This window comes from Echeneis naucrates, chromosome 19, assembly GCF_900963305.1.
Source record: "Echeneis naucrates chromosome 19, fEcheNa1.1, whole genome shotgun sequence".
NCBI classification, from domain to species: domain Eukaryota; kingdom Metazoa; phylum Chordata; class Actinopteri; order Carangiformes; family Echeneidae; genus Echeneis; species Echeneis naucrates.
Genome location: NC_042529.1, coordinates 5055519 through 5082730, shown reverse-complemented (window position 1 = coordinate 5082730; position 27212 = coordinate 5055519). Strand labels below are relative to the sequence as shown.

Sequence of the window (27212 nt, the reverse complement as noted above, 5' to 3'; positions counted from 1 at the left end):
TGTCTTGGTGCAGCATGTGTTCTGAAGTGCTAAAGTAAACGTTATTCTAGCACTTTGACATTAACCAAATCTTTTATAACCCTTTAACAAATAGCACCATGACTCTGATCACTACCTAATAATTATATATTACACATTTGTTTACAGTGCAGGTTCATGTCAGTACATCAGCTGGGTACGCCCCTGAAACTATAGAGAAAGGGTTGATGTTGTGTCATTATGTGTCATGTGTTTCATCGTGAAAAGTGTGTCAGTAATCTGCCTTCCTTTCACATCCTTTTTCTGGCAGTCACAGGTATCAGTCAGCAGAAACGGACATAAACCAGGCTTTCCCTCTATAGCTCCACCTCTGCCTGGTTTAGTGCTGAACAGGACTTCACTGCTGTACCTCTTCTACAGCTGTCCAGGCCGTCACAATGTTTTAACGTCCCTCTCTTTGTTTTCCACGCAGTAATGGATGTCACCGACATCATAACAGGCAAAATGGATGATGAGGACAAGCAGCACTTTATCCCATTTCAGCCGTAAGTGCATTGTTCAGCAGCAACAAAACAAATGACATGTATACACAGCACAGAGTTTCAGTAAGCTCTGCAGTGGGGTTGACAAAGATCTCATCTCACACTTGCAGCCATTATTCTGAATATATACAGTATGTCAAAGGCGCATTGGATGGATTATTTTTAAGTCTTGAGTACTTGACACCTGATTAGCAGTGGTTTTAAGACAGTGGTGCTCTGCTATTCCCCGCTGACTCAATTAAGGCAATCTCATTAACTGCTGCCTTTCCTTTGTAAGACGGGATACAGAGCCAAAGTAACCTTTTTCTTAACGCAATTTCTTGCATAATTGCAAGTGCTTTGGATTCATCCAGTTGAGCTGGCAGATCACCTTACTAAACAGTTTTATCTGTGAACATAACTCATGGAAATTAGAGCGTCCCAGTGCGAAGAGAAGAACAGGGTCTACACGGGGTTATTTATGTGCATGTGTGAATATTTGTCACTGAATTTTCACAGATGAGGTTTTGAAACAGCAGCCTCAACAACCCCTTGCCACGTGTTGTTTTCAAAATCAGCAAGGGAGCTATTTTGGGAATAGTTGATGTAGTGATACAATTTGGACTTCTGGCATCCAAACAAAAAGGAAAATGGCTTCTAGAAACTTATGAGATTGATCAAAATCTCAGTTTTTGTTCTTGCTTTCCCCCCCATCTAAGCCATTGTTGGCCTCCTCTCTGTCACGTTGTATAGATAAAAATTGCATTCAGATGGATTATTTAATGTTGTGCTGACGTGATCAGTATGTTATGTTGATGACAGAGAAGTAACTGAGATTCATTTTTTAAACTGATGTAATGTTGAAGTCAGTTATTGAGCAAAAATTCCAGACATGATCTGATTGTAGCTCCCAAATTTTCTGTTTCATATCACTGCAACATGGATATCTTTACTGCTTTTGTTCCAGCTACAGCCCAGAGCACAATGTGAATATTGTGTATTCACTAAAAAGCCCCGCCCCCCCAGAAAAAATGTAATGTGATATATATATATATTAATTTAGTTTTTGCTTCTTTTTACATCACGTCTTGAGAACTTCTTTAAAGTCCCACAGAGCCTTGCTCAACATTTTTGTAAAACTCAAATCTATTGAAAAGCTGTCTTGCATCTGTTTTCCTATATTACTCAAACCTCTGCTCTCCCTTCTTCGACTGTGTTATTTGGATTGGGTTTGATTTGTTGGAGGCGCTGAAGGCCGTTCGAATCGCAGATATCTTTTACTGCTTCCTCAGTGGTCACACCATCACTGTCTTCTCCTCCATGCTTTTCTTCTTCTCTTTACTTGAAGCCTTCTGTACTGCAAATGCAATCCCCTGCACACACATCAGACTCTCACAGCTGGCACACACGTGGAGCCTCCTGGATCACATCTGCTGCTTTATTATGTTCTATGTTTCACTTGTTTCAATCAGATCGTTACCCTCTCCACCTGAAGCCCTATGGAGTACACAATATGCAATATTTCAGTTTGCTTTCTCAATGAAAGCAGAGTGTATGAGGGTCAGGATTGGATGTATTTGCAGGGTGTTACGATATCTGATTTTAAGTTTTCCTCATTGAAAACATGTCAAGACTGACAGTGGGAAAGTTAAGCTTCCCACTGCTGCAGTGGCTCTGTAAATGCTGACTGGGCGTCATTTCCTAAACGATTATTTCTCTGTGTGTTTCTTTCGTTACCCATCCTGCCTCACTGTTAACTGCTAACAAGTGGCTTTGTTGTCTGTCACGGTATGCGCATCACTCTTCGATGTGTCTCTCTTTTTCTCTCTGTCTCTCCTTCATCCCACTCCCCTACCTCACAACCTTCACTTTGTGGCCCATCCTGCCCCACTCCTCACCCTCCTCCTTTCTTCGCCACCTCCTCCTCCTCTCCGTGCTTTTTGCCCGTTGTGTGCATACTGCAGGCTAGCGTTGGATGACGCCATTCGCCACAAGCAGCTGAACATCTCCCGTTTTTCACCCAGGGTGGCAGGGGAGAACGACTTCCTCCAGACGGTCATCAACAAAGTTATCACCGCCAAAGAGGTCAATCATAAGGGCCAAGGTACAGTACACACACAGACACAGCAGACACAGCAGAGCCAAGGCGGAAACCCACCTTATATAGTACAGCCATATTAAGACAGCACAGATGAAAATCCTTTGATGTAAAATTTATCTTGGCCAAAACACCAACACTTTATAAAGATGAATTTTATTTTATATTCCTTCCAGAAGTCAAATGACACTGGAGTTGGTCGACATTCAAGGATAGAGGGAGAAGCTACACATTTGTTACCCTGACTCTTTTTTTATTTTTAATCCTGCCAGTCAGTGTTTTGGCTTGTATTGCCTTTCTCAGAAAACTGAGTGGTGTATGTGCCAAAACCATAATATAATTAAAAAGAGTAAAAAAAACACACATACATAAATGCTTGTGTCAGAGTTGAGTTTGTTGTTATCTAAGTAGAAAAAGCTGCCTATTCACAGTAAACGTTGTAAGATGCTCACAGTGAAGGCCTAGATCGTAATTGAGGTTGGAGGGTAACATTAAACATGCAAAATTGGACCTTAACTAAGTTTTTATTGTGCTCCTGTCACTTTCTTTCATACTTTCAACTTTCGGCAGGTGTGATTACACCCAGCATATTGGCAGGGTGTTGAAACTGTTCATCTTGCTAATAAGAACATAAGTCCTCAAGTGCTCAAGTGTCATGTGGTCACATTGTAAATCACAGCTCGCACTATAAATAGTTTGACTCATCGCCATGACGACAGGATGTAAGTAATCCAGCTGTTAATTAAGCTGGTGAGTCTTGTGCAGAGACTGGAGCTTATCAGTGATTTGACATCTGCGGTTAGGGGAGCGACATTAGCGATCGGAGAGACTTGTGCTGGGAGGGGAGAAGCAACATGACAGTCTCCGTGGCATTGTCACGCCCTATGAAGATGTACTTGGATAAATGTCAGGTCTGCTCTTGCCCACACTAGGACAGAACAGCGATACACTGAGAGCAGCTGCTTCGGTCACGCTCGCACACAAAAGGCTTCCAGCTATGCCAACGAGAGATGTGTCACTCATAACAATATGGGTGCTTGTAAAATGAAAGTGAATAAAAACAAACACAGATTATTTTGGTGGCCTGTGATGCGGGTGGGCTACAGGAGGGCTGCTTAATTGGATGGGTTTTTGGTTTCAGTCATTTATCGGTCAGTTTTGTTCATGGTTCTGTGCTGCTTTGCTTTTCCTGAGAAAATATGAAGAGCTAGTGTAGTTAGAGAGCTGTTGCAGAGTCTGCCAAAAAGAGGCTTTCCCAACCTAGGAAGAAGCAGAGCATCCACCAGTACTAAGTCGATAGGAAATATGACCCATGAACGCCCCCTGAAGTCCCCGTGTTTCCTCAGGGTGTCATGGACATATTTGTTATTGAGAAACATATTCTTCTCCCAGTGCTGGGGCTTTAGTTTGAGCCAAGGTCTGAGTGAATTTATTTTAATTAGAATACTAAATGCACAAGTGCTGTTTAGGCCAAGGAGAACATCATGCACAAAGTGCTTAATGCTTCTGCATCAGGTAGTATAGTGCTATTTGTGTCAAACACCTGACAACTGCTTGTGCGACTGCAGTGGTTTGTGCTTATTGTCACCAAATTTTGTAGTATGTTACACACTTACACAATATGTCACTTGGCACCAGCCATAAAGTAAGCACACACTTGTTTCCTCTGTTATGCTCCCCTAATCATATCCCTGAGGGTGGCTTCTACTTAGCCTCTTGTCCTAGAGCTTTTACATGCCACTCTTGACAACTAACAGTGGAAAGTACAAGAACAAATCTCAATTTAGCACTGTCCTAGGGCAGTTTGTTTTCCACTGCCGACGTTTTCCTGACGTTATCTTGGTCCCGCCTTTTCTTTGCCTTCTGTGCATCACCAGGCCTGTGGGTGACTCTGAAGCTGCTTCCTGGAGACATCCATCAAATAAGGAAGGACTTCCCTCACCTGGTGGATCGATCAACAGCCGTGGCCCGCAAGATGGGCTTTCCTGAGATCATCATGCCAGGTTGAGTGTTTTTACAAAGCTTCACCTCAGCTGACTTTCTCAGTCTCCTATTTGAAATTGACTTACTCAACACTTAATTCACTTAGAAAGGTAGTTCCAGAAAAGGTCTACCATTCTGCAAAATGCAAGTGAGAGAGACAAGAACATTTCACAGTTCATTAAAGTTGGAATAAGTGATTAGTTATTTAATAGACATCCATAGTCATCCATAAAGTCTGGTTCCACCTATGATATAATGATTTACTTTATTTATAGGCTTTTAATAGAAATATTAAATGCTCAAGTTTATATTGCCTAATTGAAAAGTAACTTATTCTCTGGTTCTTGTTTCCTAAAGGTGATGTGCGAAATGACATCTATGTGACTCTGGTTCAGGGGGACTTCGACAAGGGGAGCAAGACCACGCCCAAAAACGTTGAGGTGACCATGTCCGTTTACGATGAGGATGGCAAGAAGCTGGAGGTATGACTGAGGAACATGAATTCACTTTGGTATTTGTTCTGGATTCAGGGCACATGCACTGTAGCCAATCGCTCTTTCAGGCCATCTGTGATTTACAGAGCTTTCTTTAATCCCACACAGCTCAGCACACTGCTTAACTGACCAAGTGTCCTATAAAACAGTGCGAAACCTAAGCCAGACTGTATTCCACATTGCCACCTGACAGAATGAATGACAGAATATAACATCGGTGCCTTGTGGTTGATTGACTAGTTTAAAATGTGCCTCCCCACTGCAGGGAATCCACCTTTATCAGTCACTGTCAAAGTTAGTAACAGACTCAAGTGTGTGAACAGGCAACATGGGCGGCATAGTTTGACAGCTGCAAGTGATGAAGGATGGTATAATTTCCAATGATAATGAAGTTTATGGATAATTTCCCCCCCTATCTATTTGGTTGCTAGCAAATCTTCTCAAAGGGTTGCATATTTACATGGGTGAAATTTGCACCCCTTGATGCACAACTCAGCTAATTTGACTTTTGGTCATCAGTTAGACTGCTGAATATTTAGTTGAAGTCCTGTTTGTTGTCTAACATTCAGGTTTGCAGCTTAACATCTGTAATTGCACAAGAAAGTAAAACCAAGAAGAGGCAAACAAAATGAAATCATCTTTGTGTCCAATGGACTTGATCTGATTTGAAGAAAATGGACTCTCGCTTTCCATCTTTGTAATCGTGCGCCAACACGCAGTGTCTCATGTCCTTAAGAAGCTTTTGTTTCATCTGGAATTTCTTGCCAGTGATCTCTCCCTCTGTGGTGTTTAATCATCATCACCCCCTGCGTGACTTTACCTCTTGTTCTGCAGAGGCTAATCAATTAATGGAGCATATGAGAGGTTCTGAACACATGCACATGAGATGAATGTGGGAGGCACTGGGGCAGGAAGTGTGTGTCTGTGGGAGTGTGTACACACACTTTTTAATTTTAATTTTGTGAGTTTGTATTGATGTTGAATTTATTTTCAAATAGTTGATCTATACTTAATATTTAGTTGTTTATTCCATTGCATTCTGCAGTTACATCTTTTGATGAAAAGGTTTATAGCTTTTTTTTAAATGATAAACACACAAAACACACACAACCTCTTCTATATTCAAAGGAGATGTGTAAATGAAATAAATAAGAAATACATCAAATAAACAAATAAGGTACATTAAGCAAGAAAAACAAATGAATAGATTCAGAGCATCCATTATAGCAGCATATTATAATATTTAGACCGTACCTTTGTCTTTTAAATACATGTGCAGATGTGCAGGTCTGTTACCTGATCATATGGCATCAGCCCAAACATTTCACTGTATTCAAGGCTGTCAGAGCTAGCGGCGATTTAATTATTGGAATTGGTGACAGTGGTCAAGACAGCGTTGCGTGAAGTTTCTGTGTCATGCCAGAGTTCCCTTCAACATCACGTCTCGCAGCTGTTCACAGAAAAGCTCAGCCTCATCCGCTCGGGTCTCCAGGGAGCTGTGCTAATTGGTTAAATTCTTTCTCTCTTCCTTCCTGAATTTTAATTGGCTGAAAGTAAACTCTGGCTCTGACATGGGAGTTACTGTCCCCTTCGTGTCTTTCAGTTTAATGTCTGAAGCTTGATATAAAATTTTGTAGAAAATAACTTTCTTTATAAGCTACTAGTTGGAGTCACAGTTACCACAAGCTTAAATAAAAAAAGCCATTTATGTGGTAGAATGAAGAACATGCCACACAAAAGCACTATGAATTGGTAAAACGAAAAAGTAAAGTTTTAATAGTGGAACTTTTCAAGTTTTATTTTTCTCTGGCTTTCTCACTTGTCTCAACATTATTATCCCTACCACTCCTCTTTGTCCTTTCATCTTTCCTTCGCTCTGGTCTCTTTCTGTCTTTGGCTTATGTCATCATTCCTCTCTGTCAAAAAGGGTTTGTGAGTGAGTCGGGACAGTAACTTCTTGTCTAATTGACGTATTAGTAGATGCCCACAAGCAAAATTCACCTGCAGTAAGACCATGGCTGTTTTCCTCCCCATTTTGTCTCCTCAAAATTCAAAACTCATAAATTCTGGCTGCTTAGTGAAGGGGCAGAGTTAGAGGAGGTAGCACCTGCCCCCCTCCCTCATCCCCTCCGATCTGCTCAGCGTGGCTGGGGGAGAAGGGGCCTGTTATTCCTCATAATTGCTGGTTGTCAGAAACCATTAGTGCTGGAGTGTTTCAGCAGCGGTGCTCAAGCAGGCGAGGGAGTCAGCTGCAGCAGTGGGAGGAAAGAGGTAGGCTGGCTGAGCACAGATTGAAAGAAAACAAGACATGGTCGCCATCCCCCTGTCGAGCCATCCCTCATGCCAGGGTGAAAGGGATTTTACACACACACCCTGACCCACCAGGCAGGCCAATTTGCATGGATGGATCCATCAGCACCAGCTGGTCCTTCTCCCCATGCCTGGCTTCCCTCCCTGCATGGGATCCACTAACCCAACCTTCCTCAATAATTAATTTCTAATTTACTTCTTATTCCCAAAATGCTGTCATGTGATTGGCAGCCAATGGGCAGGTGCTCATGCATAAACCACGTCCACACTTTAAATGACATTTTGCCAGATTAAGACTTTCTGCCCCGGGGATCACATTTCATGAAATAAGCACTAGTCAGTTTTCCACATGCTGTGATTGTGATAATGTTTTGACAGGGAGATAATAGCTCAACTGTCATGATTTTATTTCTTACAGCAAAGCCAGGATAACCAGATCATCGTCTGTGTTGTCTGATAACTTGTTTTATGTGCTCCTGTTTTCTTGATCTAGAATGTGATCTTCCCTGGAGCTGGAGATGACGGGATCAATGAGTACAAGTCTGTCATCTATTACCAAGTAAAGCAGCCACGCTGGTTTGAAACAATAAAGGTCAGAGTCTCCTTACTTCTATTATCAAATTTTTTTCTCTTGGTTACTCTTTAAGTTACTGTTTCCCACATTACCTACAATGTGAATCTCTGAAATAATTCGGAACAGCACAACCAAGGTTTGCATGACTAGTTCTTTGTAGCATGAAGTCTGAATAAAAACTGGATCAAACCAATGTATTTGTGTGTTTTAGTTACCAGTAATTACCAATTTGTGTGCAGCATAAAGTTTGCGCTTAATCCTGCTGAATTTTTTCTGAGTGCATGGACAAGGACATCTCACAGACCTTCTCTATCCCTTCTCTATCTCATTCTCTCAGGTTGCCATTCCCATTGAAGATGTGAACCGGAGCCACTTGCGGTTCACCTTTCGCCACCGCTCGTCGCAGGACTGTGAGTACAAATGTCAACATGTGAATAATCACTTCTGCCAATGACCAGCTGCACAACTGGCAGTTAATCCAGCAAAAAAAAAAAAAACTAAGATAATGGAAGATATCCAATCGAAGCAGATGTGTTGCACGGTGATAAATACTTTGAAGCACACACTTGGTCACATTAATCACAGGTATTAGTTTGCCCCTGCACAAAGCAGTGCCATAGAGCGGCTTGTCAGGGACTACAGATGGATGTGAAAAATGCCTGAGGGATCTCATTTGTTTATTGGGACCAGCGTTGCTGAATGCAGCCAGTGCTGTACGTCCTTCTGCTTTTTAACATTCTTTTCAATTTTGGGGGTGGCAAGGGCAGGGAATCCTGGTGCTGGCAGCCTTGCTGTCCCATCTGCCTGCCACATGGCGAAGTAGTCTCTCTGGCAGCAAGAGCACTGCAGGGAAAATTATTTTGGAGAGGTAGTAGGGGCCATGACAAGTGTACGTATATACAAAGCAATCAATCCATATAGCAGTAGCAGGACTGGCAGGAAAGTCTGCTTTTTCTCCCTAGTAAAACAACCCACAGCTGCTGTCGTCCTCTAGTTCTAAAATCCTCCCACTCATTTTGCATCTCACCTCCATACAGGTGATTTGCAGGAAATGGTCAGGTCTCAGAGCTCAGCACTGGTTTATAATCCACTTGGCTGAGCCTTGTTGTCATGGTTGGCACCTTGCTTCTCCGTGGGACTAATGCTGTTACGAGGCATGCCTTTGAAACTGTGACTTGCCGCTATCTTGCTGTAACGCTTGCTTCAGAAACTGGCTCACCTCTGGGACTGCTGGGACATGCTGATGCTGCCAACTCATCACTGACAATTGACAATGCAGGCATATGTTGGAAAAGTGTAATGGTTGGATTATATGTGTTCATTGTGGTGTATGTTTTATATGCCTCTGTCAATCTGTGTGTTTATACCACTATGCTACTGCCATCACCAAGACACGGGCTTCCTAAAATCCCTATACACATGAATCTAACCTCATCTGTGATTGCCATTGTCTGCACCTGTGCAGACATGCCTCTTTGGCACTTGGCCACTTTCTGGCATTTCAGCACCACCTGATTTACCTCTGTAGTTGAGGGTGAAATCACTGTTACTGGCTGCCTTGCAAAGTCTATAGGAGTTGCTGTATTCACCATTCTGCTGGATTTGGCAGTCTGGATGCATTCTATCCAAATGCATGACAAAGATGCCCGCAAACCCTGATCACAGCTCGGATTATAGTGTTCCTGTAGACACACATTACTTAGTTTGTATTTCGTGATATGAATTCTTAAAGGAGAGAATGTTGAAAAGGAAAAAACAAACAAACTAGCTAAGCCTTAATGTTAACATTTGATTGGCAATGCAGGTTTTTTGTAAAAATGGGAAATACGTAAGCTCTATATATATATATATATATATATATATATATATATATATATATATATATATATATATATATATATATATATATATATATATATATATATATATATATATATATAAATGTAGGTGAATTCAGCTGAGCTGAGATGGTCTTCCAGGTGAAGTCAGTTGAGTTGAGGCTCTGTCATCTGCCTGTGTCCTTCTTGCTCTTAGCTAGAGCTGAACTTTCACTAAGAACACAGAGTGACAGAGCGGCTCATCAGTGCCACCCCTGGAAGCTCATGTACTCACTATCCCAGCCCCCCCCCGACCCCCACCCCCCCACCCCGGATGGGAATCAGGTCGCCTCTAACACAGTCCATCAGATTATCACTCTAAAATTGTCAGGCCTCATCAGACTGATGGCTGCCATCACAGATGCCGCCAAGGCTGTAAGAGATCCCCGCCATCTTTTCACTTCTGTTTCATCTGTCATTATGCCACTACCTGGTGAGCAAGGTAGTGAGTTGGCTTTTAAAGTAGCACAGCACACTCAGCATAAATCTCAAGTGACAGCCCACATTAGAGGTGGAAATGTGCAGAACTTTCACGCAAACTTGACTTTGATTGGTTCCAAAAATAAAGTAGTTCTGTCTTGAAAGTGACTTTTTTCAGCATTCGGATAGTTTCAAGCTCTCTCCAAGTCACTGATACACTTTTCTCTGCTTGGTGGCACGTGTACAGTTTTTTCCCTCCATTGGTTCCTCTCATGCCAGCCCAGCAATTATTCACAGTCGAGGCTGCAGGCAGCAAACCAATGAAGGGATTTATGCAGATAGAATGCTGAGATACTTACATGAATCAGATCTCCCTGCACATAAATTCAAGCTTGTTGATCCATGATGATGATATATGTGCCCCCATCCAAATACTTGGTTACAGGACAAAGTCATAACTCTCTATGCATTTGTTTATGCAGCGCTTCCCATCAGCAGGCCCCTTAAAAAGATTCATTTACATGTGTAGCCACCTAGCAATACCCCGAGAGGGATTATACAAACTGTTAACAGCTGATGTTCCTAGATGAAGTGAATGTATTCATTCATATGTGTACATATGTGTACATATCAGTAATGCACTATTTAAAAGAAGTTTGCTGATTAAAAAATCATATATAGATCATATATTTTTATGTAAGGATGAAATAATTGATAAATCAGCTTTTAATTGACCCATTTCTTTTATTTCACTTTCTCTATTTTGCACCATGTATAATGGCTCTGAAAAGATTTGGGTCTGCCTTTATCAAGAGAAACAGCTGTCACAGTGTTAACGAAGCCATCAGAGGACGCCAGTAAATTCCTGCATCGACTGTAATGCTGAGGTTTACATTTGGGATTATATGTTTTATTAGCCTGGTAGGTTGTTAATGACTTAATGTGAAGTCGGCCATGCTGCCTTAATTTACTCTAGTGGAATCTGTCTGTACAAGACCTCATGATGCTTTTGGTTTCCTGAAGGTACACGTAGATCTTCTAAAAATGCATACTAGTTGTGTAAAATTTGTTCTTTTAGTTTGAAGGTATGAACAGAAGCTAAAAGTTCATGGTAAAGTATGTCACCCAAAGGAAGCATAAGGAACCATCAACATCTCCCCTTTGGCTCATTTCTACCGTTTCCTCCTCCCACAGCAAAAGATAAATCTGAGAAGATATTCGCCTTGTCTTTTGTGAAGCTGATGAGGTATGATGGGACGACTCTAAGGGACGGCGAGCATGATCTCATTGTGTACAAGGTAAATGTGGAATGTGTGTTCCATAACCTGGTTAGAAGTCAATCTTTGGTGTATCTTCTGTTACAGTAGCTGCCCACACTCCTCATGACAAGGTCACAGCTGAGATGAGTCGCAGGTGAAAAATTGGCCAGTCTTATTAGTAGCTACAGTAATAATGGCCTCTTTGCCTTCTATGGAGAATTATGTAGTAGGTGCACATCAACCCCCACAGTGAAATGAAATTACCTTCCAATTAAAATCCCTGGCATAATGATACCTTTGCATCACGGTGCCCATTTATGTTAATCAAAAAGTTAATGTGGGGAAAAAATCACCCAATTAAATTTTTCTTTCTCATTTTCTTTCCTTTACCATTGTCCGTCACTGTTGCCACATGGTAAAAAGTATTATTATTCACACATGGTCACTGGCTCAAAAAACAATATTTTCATAAGACACAATGAAAACTAACAGTAACAGAACAAAGCAATTCATCCCATCATAAACATAGATATGGATTTCAATTATGCTGCGAAAATGAATCAGCTCCCTCAGCTGCCTCAGTATTAAATTGTAGATTTTGCCATGTGTTGACTTACCAGGCGGAAGCAAAGAAGATGGAAGACTCGTCTCTGTACCTGAACTTACCTGCCACCAAGCTGGAGCTAGAAGACAAAGGCATCTCCACCACCGGCAAAAGCACCCAGAACCTGGGCAACTGCACCATCAGCAAGGACTCCTTCCAGATCTCCACCCTGGTCTGCTCCACCAAGCTTACACAGAATGGTAAAAGACTCTCATCCTTCTGCATTTCCAACTAATCTCCACTCTGTTTGCTACTGTGGTGGAGTCATTTTCGCATTTTATAATGAGAGCTGAAGAAAGAGATTTTTTTTTTGTATATATTTTGTGGCCTGTGGATTCTGAAGCCACTTTTGGGTCACAGCTGCTGATGTGAGTGAAAGACAGATTATTCATGCACAGTGACTCCATATCCATTAATGTAGGACTCCAGCACGTCTGCTGTCTTTCGCCCCTTTCACTCGATCATTGGACTCCTGCTCTCACTCGGCGCTTTTCCCTTCATCATCTTCTCCCCCTAACCTACTTTCTTTTCATCTTTCAGTCCGTCTCAATCAGTAGATGTGAGTCTATCCAATCCCAAGGAACTAAGGAGAGCTACACTTATTAAGCTAAGAAAATCCCATCTCTGCTTTGTACGCTATTGATTAAGGATTTTGCCGTTTTATGCCCTCCCCCTTGCAGCCTTTATTACCAGCTGCGGCATTACGGCCAGGGTCATTTTCACCTTGTGAGCCTGTTTGTGTAAGTGTGTGTGCTCCATGGAGATAGGCACTGTCACAGAGGCGGTTTTGAATACTTTGGCAGGTGTTTACATTGAAACTTCAACATTCTGCCTGACGTGGTCACACCTGGGGCAATCCCATCAAAGATGGACTGCAGTACACGATTATAGACTTCACTGGAAACCGTAATGGATGCGGTGCAATTTTCCAGACTGTCTCAAAGTGGATCGTGCGAAATGTTGGTCTGGCCAAATCTCTCCAGTTCTGATTTCACAGTTACTCTAATAGACTAATCCTTCGTGTCTGCTTTGCTTTCCTCTTGTGCTTCTTTTTGTGTGCAATTACGCCTCACCATTTTAATTACAGTTAAAGTGAAAGGTGCCTCCATCCTCTCAGCACTTTTTGGCCATGGGCCTATAACAGAGTAAGAATAAAAACAGTACAGATTGACTGCTACTTCTACTTGGAAGGTAAACCCAAAATAACACCCTGTTCGACTTAGAAGTGTTTCATTTGTGGTAAAACCAAGATAATAAGTAGTTGATCAATTGCCAAGTTCCTGGAAAAGCTAAGGAGTGACCTGTTGAAGCAAATTGCTGTTGTGTCTTTATAGTCAAGCACTTTGCAGTTAGTTTGCGCTGTCAGAGTTGTCACCGGGTAATCCTTGCGCTACAGACCTGTTTTAACCAACTTCAGATGCTAAATACAATATCATCCTTTAGAAACCTCAAATCCAGGTTTTCTTCGTCTCTGCTCAGAAAAGATCAGCAACCACATCCTCTCAAAATCTTTTACCTTATTGAACGATATTTTCGCTTTATTACGACTTGGATCTTAAATTTGTCAATAATCTATCAAGCAGCTATAGAGCAAATACAGTCAGTTGAACCGGGTGTTCAGTCTGTAAATTAATGTTTACAACAGACTCTTTGAGTAATAATTATATTGTTCAGCTTCATTTTCAGTTCCAGAAAAAGTTCAGACTTTGTTTAAAAGCTGTATATTTTTCCTTTTCCCCATCTGGCTTTGGGTTGGCATTGTAGCTGCATCCTTAAATTTCAGCAATTAACTAAATGAGTGCAGCCTTGCAGTATAATTTCCCTTCAGATCCAGCTTGTCCTAAACTTGAATTACCTTTCACTGGACCTTCATCTACAGCTTTGTATAGATGGACCTTAGTCAGACAACAGATACGATCCTCGTCACAGCATCTTCAGCATAAACTGGAATGCTGAAGCTTGTGAATCTCTGCTCACATTTCAAGACCGTATGAGCCGCAAAACTTCGGCTCCTTCGTGCAGCTCAGCACATTTATGTACGATTAAGGAGAACATATGGTTGTTTCACTTGATGTGCTGACGGTTTGGAAACAGCCTTTTCATTTTGCAACACGCTCCCTGTTTACACTGATCTTCCGCAGAGGTCTGCTCTCCACCAGCTGCCACGTTAATGCAGAGGTCTTATGCGACCCTGCTGCATTTTCTCTGTCTAACATCTTGACTTTGTCCTGGATGTAGCCCCAATAACATGCACACCAAATGCTCATAAGGTCTCTTTAATGAGGACGCCGTGGACCCCAGAACAGGCCTTTGTCTGATCTCTGGGACCAGGGGAGAGTTTTGTTGTCAGAGTGCTGCTGCGAATATTCTGTAAAGGAATGGGGTGCTGCTTGCCGTTACAGTAATGTTCCCTTTGAGGGTTATTAAGTTTAGTCTGCGGTTGAAGTTGTCATTTAAATACAGGCATGAGTGCCTCTGCTCAGTGGGCGGTGATGTCAGCAGAGGAGCGCTGTCATGAGCAGAACCTGCCTACACTGATTACACCAGACAGAGAAGTAATATGTGTGCCTCAAACCATTGTCCAAACCGATGTGTAGATTCACAGGACAGAGCGTGAGGCGGAATGGCCCGCTCTTCCTATTTGCCCACCTTGCCTCCTTTTTCTTTTCCTCTTTGTGAGAGGGTTGGGCAGCGCTGTGTGCTGGTAATCCTTAGAAGACTTGGTTTCATAGAGCAGCTCCTCTGCTGATATTTACCTGCCACTTTGTGCTGGTAATTTGCAAAGCCACCGACAGTTGCTTGGGGATCAGGCTGCCTCGCCACCACACACCTGAGTTTGATTAAAGAGAAAGGTGTGTGTGTGTGTGTGTGTGTGTGTGTGTGTGTGTGTGTGTGTGTGTGTGTGCAACGTTATGGGACCTATATAGGATTGGTCATCCCGCGCAAAAGCTCGAGGAAAAAGTAGGCGTTCTTTCAACAAAGCGACGTCTGTTGCCTGGTCAGCAGGAGTTTGTCTGCTTTATTAAAAGCTAGAAACGAACCAAACCAATATCAGCTAGCTCAGTCACTCACTGCACAACATCCTCAGTGTCTTTACAATTTCAGACACGTATTTCACCCTCGAACAGTGTTTGCATTTGACGAATAGAACAAATGTCAAACATTAATCTGCTCATTAGATGCCTCCTTTCTTTCTGGTATACCAGTAATTAATCTGCTTGACTTGTTTTTTTTTTTTTTTATTACATTATTTTTTTTTTTTAATATTTAGCAAAAAAGTGCTTTACAACTTACTCCTTCAAATACTCCCACACAGATGTGATGAGTGCCATGCAAGGTGCTGCCCGACCACTGGGAGCAATTTGGGATTTTAGTTTCTTGCTTGAGGACCCCACACGAGACCATGATCAAACTGCCATTCCTGCTAGCCCACGACTTGCTCAGCTGCCCGAGCCACAGTTGCTCCAAACAGAAAACTAAAAAGCCTACCTTAGCCTCTGGAAAATCCTCATTTCCTTTTTTGTTACTATTTGTAAACCAAATAATGCATTGATTCATTGTGGAAATTATCCACATGTGAGCTGATCCTGAACATTGTCTTCTCGTTGCAGCTCCAGGCGTATCTGTATTCCATCATCATGCCAACTCATGTTCATTTTCCTTTAACTGGTTGCTCTCAAGAGGTTTTTCTGAAGACTTACACTGGCAGAGGAAGGAAAAAAAAAGGCCCTTTGAATGGCCCTTTGCAAAAGCCTACTTGCTTCGTACACATGACACCTCATCCCTGATCCCCACGTCTGAGATGAAACACTCTTTTTAATTAAGCTAGATTTATGCAGGCGGTCTCCCAGCGCTGGGAGCCCATGTGAAGTGGCTGCTGGTTCGTCCCTGGGTATTTGCAGTGTGCTTCTTTCAGTGGAGGCTGGAGGAGAAGCAGAGCTTTAATGACAGCAGACCTGATCTGGTGGAAGATGTATTAAAATCCATTTCCCACCTTGGCTGGAAGAAAAAACAACATTACAAGGAGAAATATTTAGCAAAGACTTCATGTTCCTGCTGTGTGTGAAAGTGCTGTTATGTCATTCAGAAGGTGTACATTTTGAAATTATAGAAACAAATTCAAGGCTATTACTGTAAAGAAAAAAGACAAGGCTATTAAACTACTTAGTGGTTGCGTTTGCTGGTAAAAAAATAAACCACAAAATACTTTCCAGTCTGGGAAGATGTACTCTAAACAAACATTTAAATGGTATTAGAAAGGCTTTTGCTTTTGAGTTGTGCCATGATGATATAACCTGTTCTCCCTGAATTAATTACGCCACCACTCTCCAGCTGCCGTTTTTGTAGCATTGTTAAATTCAGCTGCCTGCAAAGACATCCATTCTCTTGCAGATAATATGTCGGAGGCATTTTTTTCCATGTAACTCCTGGGCAAGCCTGACGTTATCACTGTTCCCTGTACTAAAGAAAGTGCCCCATTGGGAGCAAGCTGCCTGATGATTTATCCCCATTTCATTCCATTTGTGTTTCTCAGGTGCTACAGCGTCATTTTCAAATTCACGTGTCCTCGGGAAGGGCGATCCCTGGTAGTTTAGACAGGGTTTTGTAACTGAACCCTGTCAGGTTTTTAAATCATAGGCATCCATCAGATGTCGCAATGCTTGATTGGCTTTTTCATACCGAACCAAGCATGGGAAGCAAACAGAGAGAGAGAGAGAGCAAGGGAGGAAAGCCCCAGAAAATGGTCCCTGAGAGAGGCACGGAATCAAGTGAGTCAGGATTCAGGTTTTGCTGACATCTCTTCCTTTGGCAGCAAGGCTAATAATCCAAACACAAACATGCTCCTGAGAAAGTTTGCCGCCTTCATTTTAGACAGGACAAGTTAACTCACCATTTATTTCAAGGACAGCTTTATTGGAAACTATTTTGGTGATCTCTTACTGAAAGCAAATGACCAAACATTCTTTACTTAGAGGCTGCTTACAATGTCAAAAGTCACTGTTCCTTGTTTTAGCTTTTAGCAAATCTCAAATTAAGAAATAATGAAACAAATAAACTAATGAGTAGTTGTAGAGTTGGCCTGCTCCCTTTGTGCACAGAAGGTAATACTTTTTTTGATCCCCATCTTGAGATGGGATTCATCTACAGCAGTGAGCAGATGCCATCTTTTTTTTTTTTTTTACCCTTCAAGGTAATTGAAGCAAGAAGATCTGTTTTCCATGATATAGTTCACTTTATGTTTAAAGCCCCTGGCAACAGCAGTAAGAGCAGAAGCAAGGATAAAGGATAGAGGGCAGAGGACATAAGTAATTTTTGTATGTGGATTACATTCTGTGCTCATCCCCTATTCCTCTAGACAGATGTGATTCAGTCATAGTACCCTTGACATTTTCCATAAAGCTTTATGATCAGAGAAGCAAAGGAGACCTAGCTTTACCCTTAAACTGTAGCTGTTTGAATGGTTCGCATAGGTGGAAACAAATAAAAGTTGAATCACAGCTTCAGTCACACCAATTGAGCTCTTGTCATGGGAAGTTTTAGGGATCCTGATGGGTTGGCACAGTAATTCAGAGGAGAGGTGGTGGAGTTACAGAAGACACTTGGGCTTTCCCAGTATCGTCGAGTACTCCTCTATTTGGCATAATCCATAGTTCTTTTTGTTTGTTTGTTTGTCGTTGTTCTGTTTTTTAAGGAACATTCTTTGTGAATATGCGGCCTGGACTGTAATTTGAATAAGATTGGATGTACAAAAAATGTCCAATTTCCATTTCAGTAAATTTGTAGACATTTTGCTCTAAAAGAGAGTTCTTTTTTTTTTTTTTTTTTTTTTTTTTTGCAGTGGAGCTCAAGTTAAAATTTGGCATCAAAGCCACAAGCATCAAACCAGATGAGGTAGAAAATATTGTGAAATGAGTTTCTGAGTTACCCACGTCTGCTCACTGATGTGCAGATGCTCATTTTGGCATGAATGCATAGCGTGAGGTCCAAGTGTTAACTTTGAGGACGGTGCATGGAAAGCTGGAGCAAATGCAGAGTGGTCCGTGAAGTCCATATCTGAGGTCAATTTACACATTCACATTATACATTTTGAGTTGTTTTCAGTCTGTACTTAAGTTGGCAGCTTAACCGACTGCAGTTTGGATACAATTAACATTGCCATCATAAGAAACATAGCTTTTTTAGCTTTTTATAGCTTTTTTTCTGAATCATGATAACAGAGCTGTTATATGCACTGACCTAAGTGTCACCAGCGCATTTTTGGAAGCACCAAATTTGATAACCTGCCAAAGGAGGTCTAAATGAGCTTTCCCCTGAACATGATTAGTCACATAATGATTAATCCTCTTGCGCCGGAATCCATTTTCCATGATTAGAAGAGGACTCATAAAATTACTTATCCTGTATTTGTGGAATTTGCAAACAGACTCATTTTGGTGTGTCTGTGAGTCTGTATGTGTATGCAGGTCAGCTAATTTCTGACCCCCACACCTTAATTGTCATTTTTCACAGTCTATCCATATCTCTCGCCTCTTTGTTCTAATTGGCTGGATGAACTCAATACTCTGCTTTGTGGTAATGACTTTTGGTTTGTCTGTTTGTTTTCTCTTTTCCTCAGTGGATCTACTCGGCCTGCTGAAATGGCGCTCCAACACCAGCCTCCTGCAGAAGAACCTCCGTCAGCTGATGAAGGTGGAAGGTGGCGAGGTTGTCAAGGTGAGGGGGTGAAAGTGCTCCTCTGCTGAGCTGACCGCCTTTTGCCTTTTATCTTTTGTTTTGATGCTGTGTCAGAAAAACCCTCAGCAGCCAAAACCTAATCATCTTTACTCGCTTTCTTTTGAAAGTGTTTGTACGGAAAAGGAGTTGATGCAGACTGGCAAAAACAGACAAAAGATCTTCTCAGCTGGACAGACAGAAACATTCTTAAGGCTCAATTCAGACTTGCTGTTATCATGCATCACAAGTAGGCAGCTGCGAGCGTGTCAGTTCAGAGCAGCTGTTAAAATGCATCACCACATGCGTCCTGATTGACCACTTGTGATTGGATCACACCCCTTACTCAAAAAACCAATTGTCCCAAAGTGTGTGTGTGTGTGTGTGTGTGTGTGTGTGTGTGTGTGTGTGTGTGTAAGAGCTAGTGAGCCAATGAGATCCACAGTGAAATAAGGTTTCAGACATTTGAAATACTGAAGTATTCTGGGTTCATTGGGTTCTTCATGAAACTGTGGGACTAATTAGAGGAAGCCAGTTGAATAGGCAGTCCTTCAAAGTGGCATATTTGCATTCACACAGCTAAAACAATGTGGCACATGTGGCCTGGACCACCTCTGAATGTGGTCGAAGCGATCGGATGTCAAATGCTCGGAGCTGTTTGCTTGTGATTGGTGCACCCATGACGGATCTGGATGCCGGATCCCAACAGGGCCTAAATGTTCCAAACAAATGAAGCTACTTTGGAGTAATTTCACATAGCGTTTTATTTCCTGCCAGAGGGAATAGGCTGCTATTTTTTAAGTTGCTGTTCTCCGTGCTTTGTGAATGTGTAGAGTGCGGATGGAGCACATAGCACTGCAGGGTGAAAAAAAGGGAGAAGATGACCTGCTGTCCATTTCAGTGGGGCGGGTGCTTCTTGAGTGCTTTATTAAGCACTCAAAAAATAAATTGGGATATTTGGGGTTGGCTAGAAGATTGCACTGCATCAAAAGAAGTCCTTCAGCTGACAGTTTTGATCAAGCCAAATAGACGTGTCAACCACAGCTGTAACAGTTCATTAAGCCACAGGGGTGTGATTATTATTACCACTACATTAGCACTCAATCTCCTTCAGAGTGCTCTGAGGCTGTCAGTGTGTATTTTCACTCTGGCATTAAAAAAGTTTAGCAAAAGAGAACTTATGTCTGCATTACCTGATTTAGATACTCTTTTTAAAAAGACTTGATCATCTAGTTTTAGGAGGTTTCCAATATCCAATAACACCCCCCTGTCATGCAGCCTGGTTTTCTGGAGATTGAATTCTGCTTTAATCTCGACACAGTCCATGTTATGTTGGGTTCTTGTTCAGAATGTGATGAATCTCATCCATCCTGGGTTGACAGAGCATGCACAGTATAGAGCGATACATCTGTTTGTGACACTGTAACAACTGTTTTCACATTGTCTCCGTGAATGGGTGAATAAATGCAGCAGGCTGGATATAGTTAGCGTTTCTGGAGTTGGAGCTGAAAGGGAAGTCATTACTGTTTTCATCGAAGTGAGCGTCATAGAGCCTAATCAGAGCGTTTACCGTTTGGTTACACCAAACGGAAGATATTGATGCATTCAAATTTTTTTAGGAATTACATCTTGACAAATGTTAATATTTTTGCTGATCAACCTTCAATAGAAGGTTGTCATATATTACTAATACAAATTCAATAAATATCTCAAATCTGTCATATCCACAAATGTTAACACTATCAGATGATACATTTTATTATTGTACTTACTGAGATGCGTTCGTTTACGAAATAATATTTTCCGCAGCTGGTTTTCTTCTTCCTCTGTCAAAAAAAAAAAAAAAATTGCGCTTTTAGCCCAACCACATACTTTTTCTCTTTTTACATCTTAATCTTATTCCACGTTTGGGATTTGTATGCCTTGTTCCTCTTGACATGAATTAATGTGGTTCAAGTTCATTAATCACTTTAATGTCACCAGAGGGATATGAGATGCCCTTAATTTCAAAGCAGTTTTGTCGTTCTATAGTAAAACTTTTTCACCTTTTTAAATTTTTTTTATTGCCTCTTATATTGTCATGTGCTGTGTTTCTCTCATTCTAGTTTCTACAAGACACTCTGGATGCTCTTTTCAACATCATGATGGAAAACTCTGACAGTGACACCTTTGATACACTGGTGTTCGACGCCTTGGTGAGTGCAGATGCACACAGCAAAATACACTCCGGTTGAATAAATATTTAGTTGCGGTTCATCCACAATATAAAAATAAAAGGACACAGATTTTTGATGGGTTTTTTTTTTGAGTGCAACAACAAAAACCTGTGCTGCAGCTGCCCGTTTTCTGTTTTTAACTGCAGGTGTCAGGACATAATAATCCTCTTACTTTCGCATGAACTGTATGTGCGTCTGGATTCATATGAGAAACATCAGTATCAGTACAAACCCGTTTTGACAGTATATCCATGTAAGCGCACTTCAACTCGCCACATGACTCTTAAGTGTGCAGCAGGAAAATGCATCACCAGTACCAGAAATATTCATATATTTTTACTTCGTTTCTATTTTGGCAGAGTGGATGTGAAATGAAGGAATGAGTGTGGGGTAAATTGGTTAATGATATATTTTTTTTAATTATAGGATAATTACAATTTCTTCAGTGTAGGTGAACAGTATGGAGGAAAAACGATTGAACTGTCAGAATGCTAATGGGCTGCACGGCATGCTGTAGCTTGCAAACTCGTTTGTTTTGTAAATAAGATTCAGGCTTATCATTTGCTGAAGGAAACACTGACACTGCATCTCATGCGGAATCACTGCTGCATCGATCTGCATGAATTTGTAATGCCAGGTTAGCAATTTCATTAAACTTGTTTGTCTAACAATAAAACTCTCATTTTCCTGCAAAATAGAGCATGGAGATGATCGTGCAAAGGCAAAATAAATCAGCCCATTGAATTTTTGATTACACAACTTTGCTATGTATTACATTCAGTACCTGTGACCAATGAGTTGAAAACGTATCAGTGCTAGCATACCACTGCCTGACATGAGGTATATCAGAAAGGAGCGGTCTCCTTCTTCCAAGGATAGGAGGGAGAAATTGTGTTTTTGGGTGTCCTAGATTATCTGCAAGCAAGAGAATTGAGAGAAAATGGCTTTCTGCTCAAATGCAATCTTGTTTAATTTCCCAGTCTATTTCAACATATTGAGTAAGACAGGGGCTTTTTCTGCTCTCCATTATGAGCCGTGCAGTTTACATTTTAATGAACCTTTCTTTGTTCTCTGACAGGTGTTCATAATTGGGCTCATAGCCGACAGAAAGTTCCAGCACTTTAACCCTGTCCTGGAGACCTACATTCGAAAGCATTTCAGTGCCACACTGGCATACATGTGAGTATTTATTTGCATAAAATGCACCCAACAGCTGTTTGTTGGACAGATCTGTCAGGCTCGGTGTGTTTTGTGTTTGTAGGAAACTGACTAAAGTTCTGAAGAACTATGTGGACAACGCTGAGAAGCTGACAGAGCAGCTGCTGAAGGCCATGAAGGCTCTGGAGTACATCTTCAAGTTCATCGTCCGCTCCAGAGTCCTTTTCAACCAGTACGTTCACACACACACACACACACACACACACACGCTGACACCACATGCACATATCACTCCATTGTTGGCTATACGAATAGATACATATCTATTTAGAAGTTCCAGTTTGGATAACACCAACAGAAATCCTTATTTGACAAGTTAGTGGAAGCAAAGTGTACGGTGATTAGTGTTGGTATTTTTGTCTTTCTAAATATTTTTGGCACTGCTTGTTGACTTTGTCCGATGTTGGATGGGATTAGCTTCTGGTATGGATAATGGATGGAGGACTGATTGTGTTATCTACATTAGTGACTGCTGTTGAATTAAGTTAAAATGGGGAAAAAGTGAATGGTCTTAATTTGAGTTAATTTCTGTGGTTATATGTATAATTGGCTGTGAGGATGTCAAATGAATGATAATGTTGTCAAGTCACAGAATAAAGCAGAGGAGCTGACGTATGATCCTGGTCTAATTGAGCGTGCAGAGTTTAATTAGTTTTTTGCCCAATGTCTGGAGGACGCACCGTCCTTTAACTCATATATCAGACCACAGCGGTGTCGCTCCAAAGCGGACATGTTTGTGTGCCAGGTGGTTTCCTTTTTGCAGAATAACTAACAGCCATAAAGTGGATATGTGATATAGCATTGGTGAATCACTTTGGTTGGTCGGTTGCCAGGATCAGCTGTATTGGGCCTTTGTTGCTGAGTCAGACTCTGAGGTTGGTATTCAGCTAAACTGTGAAGTTGTGTTTGCTCTTCATGCAGTTCCGACTAGAATCTGGCAAAGTTACATCGGCAAGCTTTTACATTGCAGGCCAGTGAAATGTTTCTATGAAATGGTAGAGGAGACACTCTAATCACACAATTTCACCCCTGTGAGTTAAGACTGGTGCGGCTGTCCGCAGATTACTCTGCTCTTCGGCGCTGCAGGTGAGAGACGGTTATAAGTAATTGTTGTTGTGGTAGCTTTGAGACGGATGCCTCTAATCCTGTGATTTCTGTAAGCCGCCAACAGTGACTATCCTGGACCATGTAACACCTGCTGCCCCATGAGAGATTGTGGCACCACAGAACCCCCCTCCCTGGAAGACAGCCAGTCAAATATGACACAGTGGGAACAATCTTACTACTTCACCCCTCTCTGACCTGCCTTCCTCTGCTTCAGTGGCTGTTATCAAATATCAGTTTCTCTCAAAAGTCCAAAGTTTTATGTTTTTCCTCCTCTGAGCGATTGACACACTTAATTACTTTGCAGAGAGCGCGATGTGGCTAATTTGCAATTAACACCCAGTTTGTGGAGATTTATGGGCTCTGCATTTAGGATAAAAAGCATTTTCATCTTTGGGGGGATTACGGAGGAAGCCCTGCTTTGTGGGGAAATTGAGGAAGTGTTTTTCTTCAATTGTTCTTTGATCATAGGCTTTTAGACACTATAATCACTGTGCAGCGTTGACACCACAAAAGCAGACTAGCAGATGAGGTATTAGAAATACTACGTCCCAGACAAAAGTCGGTGAACCTCTGCCATGGTATTTTCTTTCTGTTCCTCGCATAGCTTTCCAGGAGAATAATTAAAATAGATCATTAATTTTTCAGATTTTTGTTTCCACATGACAGCAGGCAGGTGCTTCGGGGTCTTGTCATGTTGTTTTAAATGCTAATCTGGCTGGCAGCGAGAGTCTGTTGTTCGGCTCCAAGAAAATTTGCATTGATAACACACACAGGCCATTCTGTTGGCTGCTTTTAATGATTTAACAGGGACTCATCAAACTCTTGTCATTTCCACCACAGGTGGGGCTGTTTACACAGGGATGAAACGAACAACAGCCTTGTGATCATCGGCCAATGTAATTCTTTTCCTCATCTCCTCCCAGGCTCTACGAGAACAAAGGAGAGGCCGACTTCATGGAGTCCTTGAGGAACCTTTTCACATCCTTCAATGATATGATGAACAGTAATTCAGAGAATACTGGCATGGTGAAGGTAGGTTGAACCACACATGTCCAACTGTACCATATCTCTCAAACTCTGGGCTATATAGACATCTGCTGCTGCTTGAGTAGTAAATTGGTGCTGCTGTGCAAAGGGTAAATAAATCTGCTGTGATTTGCCTAAGATGGCATGCTCAGTAATTTGAGATGCACAGAACGCATCTTGTTAGATCTAAATAAATGCAGCAGTTTATCAGACATTAATATTAAAGTTCCTTCTGCTCAGTGATTTTCTGCATGTCCTGCATGTCTGTTTTCTTCACCTTTGTCATATCTCTGTGCAGGTTTTTCTGATCTTTGCTCTCATCTCCTGTCTATGTCTCGGGCTGCACATAAGATCAAATTTATATTAGCAAGTATTTTAAGTAGATGATTAAATGGATAAGTTGACATTTTGGCAAATGTTTCTATTTGCATGCTTGCGGAGATCAGTCCCATCCTCATGGCCCTCTGGTGAATGAGAAACCAGCATCTCTGTATCTTGCTAATTACTGCTTATCTTGTTTATTTAATCTGCACAGTCTTACTTTGCCAGCGAAGTGTAAAAGTTGTACTGTGACACGGCATAATATGCGTAAGACATCCAATTGTAAAATGCCAAACAGTTTCTGTAAGGTTATATCATAGTTTAAATATCCATCTTTTTGTCTGTATAAATCGACCTGAACTGTCAAAATGTATCACTTATATCCCAATTTAAATCAAGACATTTCTCATTTTACACAATTTTATTTAGGTAAAGTTGTTTCTTCATCAGTTAAAGGTTAGACTTATTTTTCAAATGAAGTAAGATGTTATTTGTCTAGGCACACATATTGGAATGATCATGAGAACTTTGAGGTAAATGAGAATATATTTTACAAATTTTCACTAAACGCCAATATATATGAACTCCTGAATAGTGAATCTATCGAGAGATCTTAATCTCATGCTCTGCAGACTGAATTATTAATGCCAGTCAGTTCTTTTTTTGAGTTATTGATCACCTCTGAAATAAAAAAGGCGGTGTAATTAGTAAATCTGGAGAACTGATATGTTCAGGATGTTTTGTGCAGCCCCAGCTTTTCAGATGTATCTTCCTCCCACACATTATGTTTGTTGTATGTTGATTTCTCTTCTCTGTCATCGTTTCCTCTCTCCTTTCCACTCTGACCTTGACTGTCCTGTGATCTGGTGGCTCCTCTGGCCTTCTGCTCTTTAGCTGCTCCTTAAGGTATTTATTTTACTGCCTCGTTCCCTCTGTCCTTAAGTTCCCTCCGTCATGTTTGCATTTCTTGTACATAAATACATAAACGCACACAAGCGCATATATTTATTTTGTTATTTTTGTCATTTTGTGCAAACACTCAAACCACCCATGCGTAAAACATGCTCACGTCCACACACCTGTGCTAACATGATCATGGGTTATATGCACCTTGGCACACCTTCAGGTACATGTAAACACTCAACCATAGGAGAAGCTTAGGAGTCAATTAGGAGTCAGTTGCTGTGTAATTGGGTGAGATATTAGCTTTACTGTCAGTAAATTAAAAACTGATCTTGAGGAACGGGCATGAAAGCGAGGAGTCCCGGTTTCTTCCTGAGTCCGCCCTTGTGAAAGCGCTGTGACAGGTGGAAGCTAATGAGCAGTCCCATCATACCCCAAGTCTGAATCCTGATGAACATCTGGACAAAACCGCACACACGCACAGGGAAACTTTGATAAACGCACAGACGCACACTCAAAGCCTACTTCAGGTGACTGTGAGGCAGAAGAAAGAACAGGAGGCACAACGCAACAACTTGACTCAACACTTCACACAACACATCCCTGAACAACAACTGGGAGTTTGGTTGTTGCTGAGAACAAAGCGGAAAAAAAGGAAAAAATTCTGCTAAAATGTCCTCTTCAATAGATAAACAGAGGCAGTTGGCTTTTTATCAGAGAAAGCCAAGGTTGCTCTTTCAAACAGCATTTTTGAAATCCATGTCTCACTCTCTCTAACTCGTTCTGACTGCAGAACAGGGTGGGCAAGTGGGGTGTTGATATATGTACTGAAAATATCTACGAAGATGAGAGAAGACTACAGCAGGTATTTATTTGGAGGTCACACCCACATCGCTGTTTGAAAAATCAAGGTGAAGACACATTGTCACTGCGCTGAAGCCAGCAGTGATGTTCAGTCATTCCTCAGGCAGGATTTCAAAGAGAGCATGGACGTTTGTTCATTTCCGGAAGGAAGTCGCCAAGCGTTTTCTCTCTCAGATTGCTAATTACCTGCCACCTACCTACCATCAACCTCTATAAGGGCAAATGGCACCGCCGCTAATTTGCAAAGATGCTGTATAAATTGGACAGACTTTTAATAAAGTATCCCCAACGATTTTATCATAGAAACATGTTTATTCTTTGTTAAGCCGTTGCGGTCTGTGAAACATGAAAGGAGGACACAGAATGAGCTTAATGACACTAGCAGACACATTTACACTCCACTGCAGGCGATTCAACCAATCTCAATTCCCACCTCACTGCTGGAAAAGGCTGTATTACACACTGTGGGACCGAGTGTCTCACTAAATATCAATCAATGACTCAACTAATTATGTTAGAGATGAACATAATGCTGTCATGTTTTCTTTGTTCCTCTGGAAAGGGCGCTGCGCTGAAGTACATTCCCACAATCGTCAACGATGTGAAGCTGGTCTTTGATCCCAAAGAACTAAGGTAATTCCATGTGATGCCTTACACATTTCCCATGTTGGATCATTACTACAATGACACCTGCCGCCGAGAAAAATGTACATGAGAAGATGAGAGC

At 41.5% G+C, this 27212-nt stretch overlaps 1 protein-coding gene across 1 annotated transcript in view; it reads left to right on the top strand.

The window, feature by feature from the left end:
• Positions 1–27212, top strand: part of dock1 (dedicator of cytokinesis 1) — a 157427-nt gene that overhangs the window by 23491 nt on the left and 106724 nt on the right. Inside the window, exons 11-24 of the mRNA XM_029527112.1 lie at positions 452–524; positions 2525–2604; positions 4476–4601; positions 4939–5063; positions 7879–7977; positions 8297–8369; positions 11451–11554; positions 12136–12319; positions 18736–18833; positions 20936–21025; positions 22125–22225; positions 22308–22436; positions 24295–24403; positions 27048–27118. Coding sequence (XP_029382972.1) covers positions 452–524; positions 2525–2604; positions 4476–4601; positions 4939–5063; positions 7879–7977; positions 8297–8369; positions 11451–11554; positions 12136–12319; positions 18736–18833; positions 20936–21025; positions 22125–22225; positions 22308–22436; positions 24295–24403; positions 27048–27118 — 1462 coding nt within the window. The remainder of the gene's footprint in view (positions 1–451; positions 525–2524; positions 2605–4475; positions 4602–4938; positions 5064–7878; positions 7978–8296; positions 8370–11450; positions 11555–12135; positions 12320–18735; positions 18834–20935; positions 21026–22124; positions 22226–22307; positions 22437–24294; positions 24404–27047; positions 27119–27212) is intronic.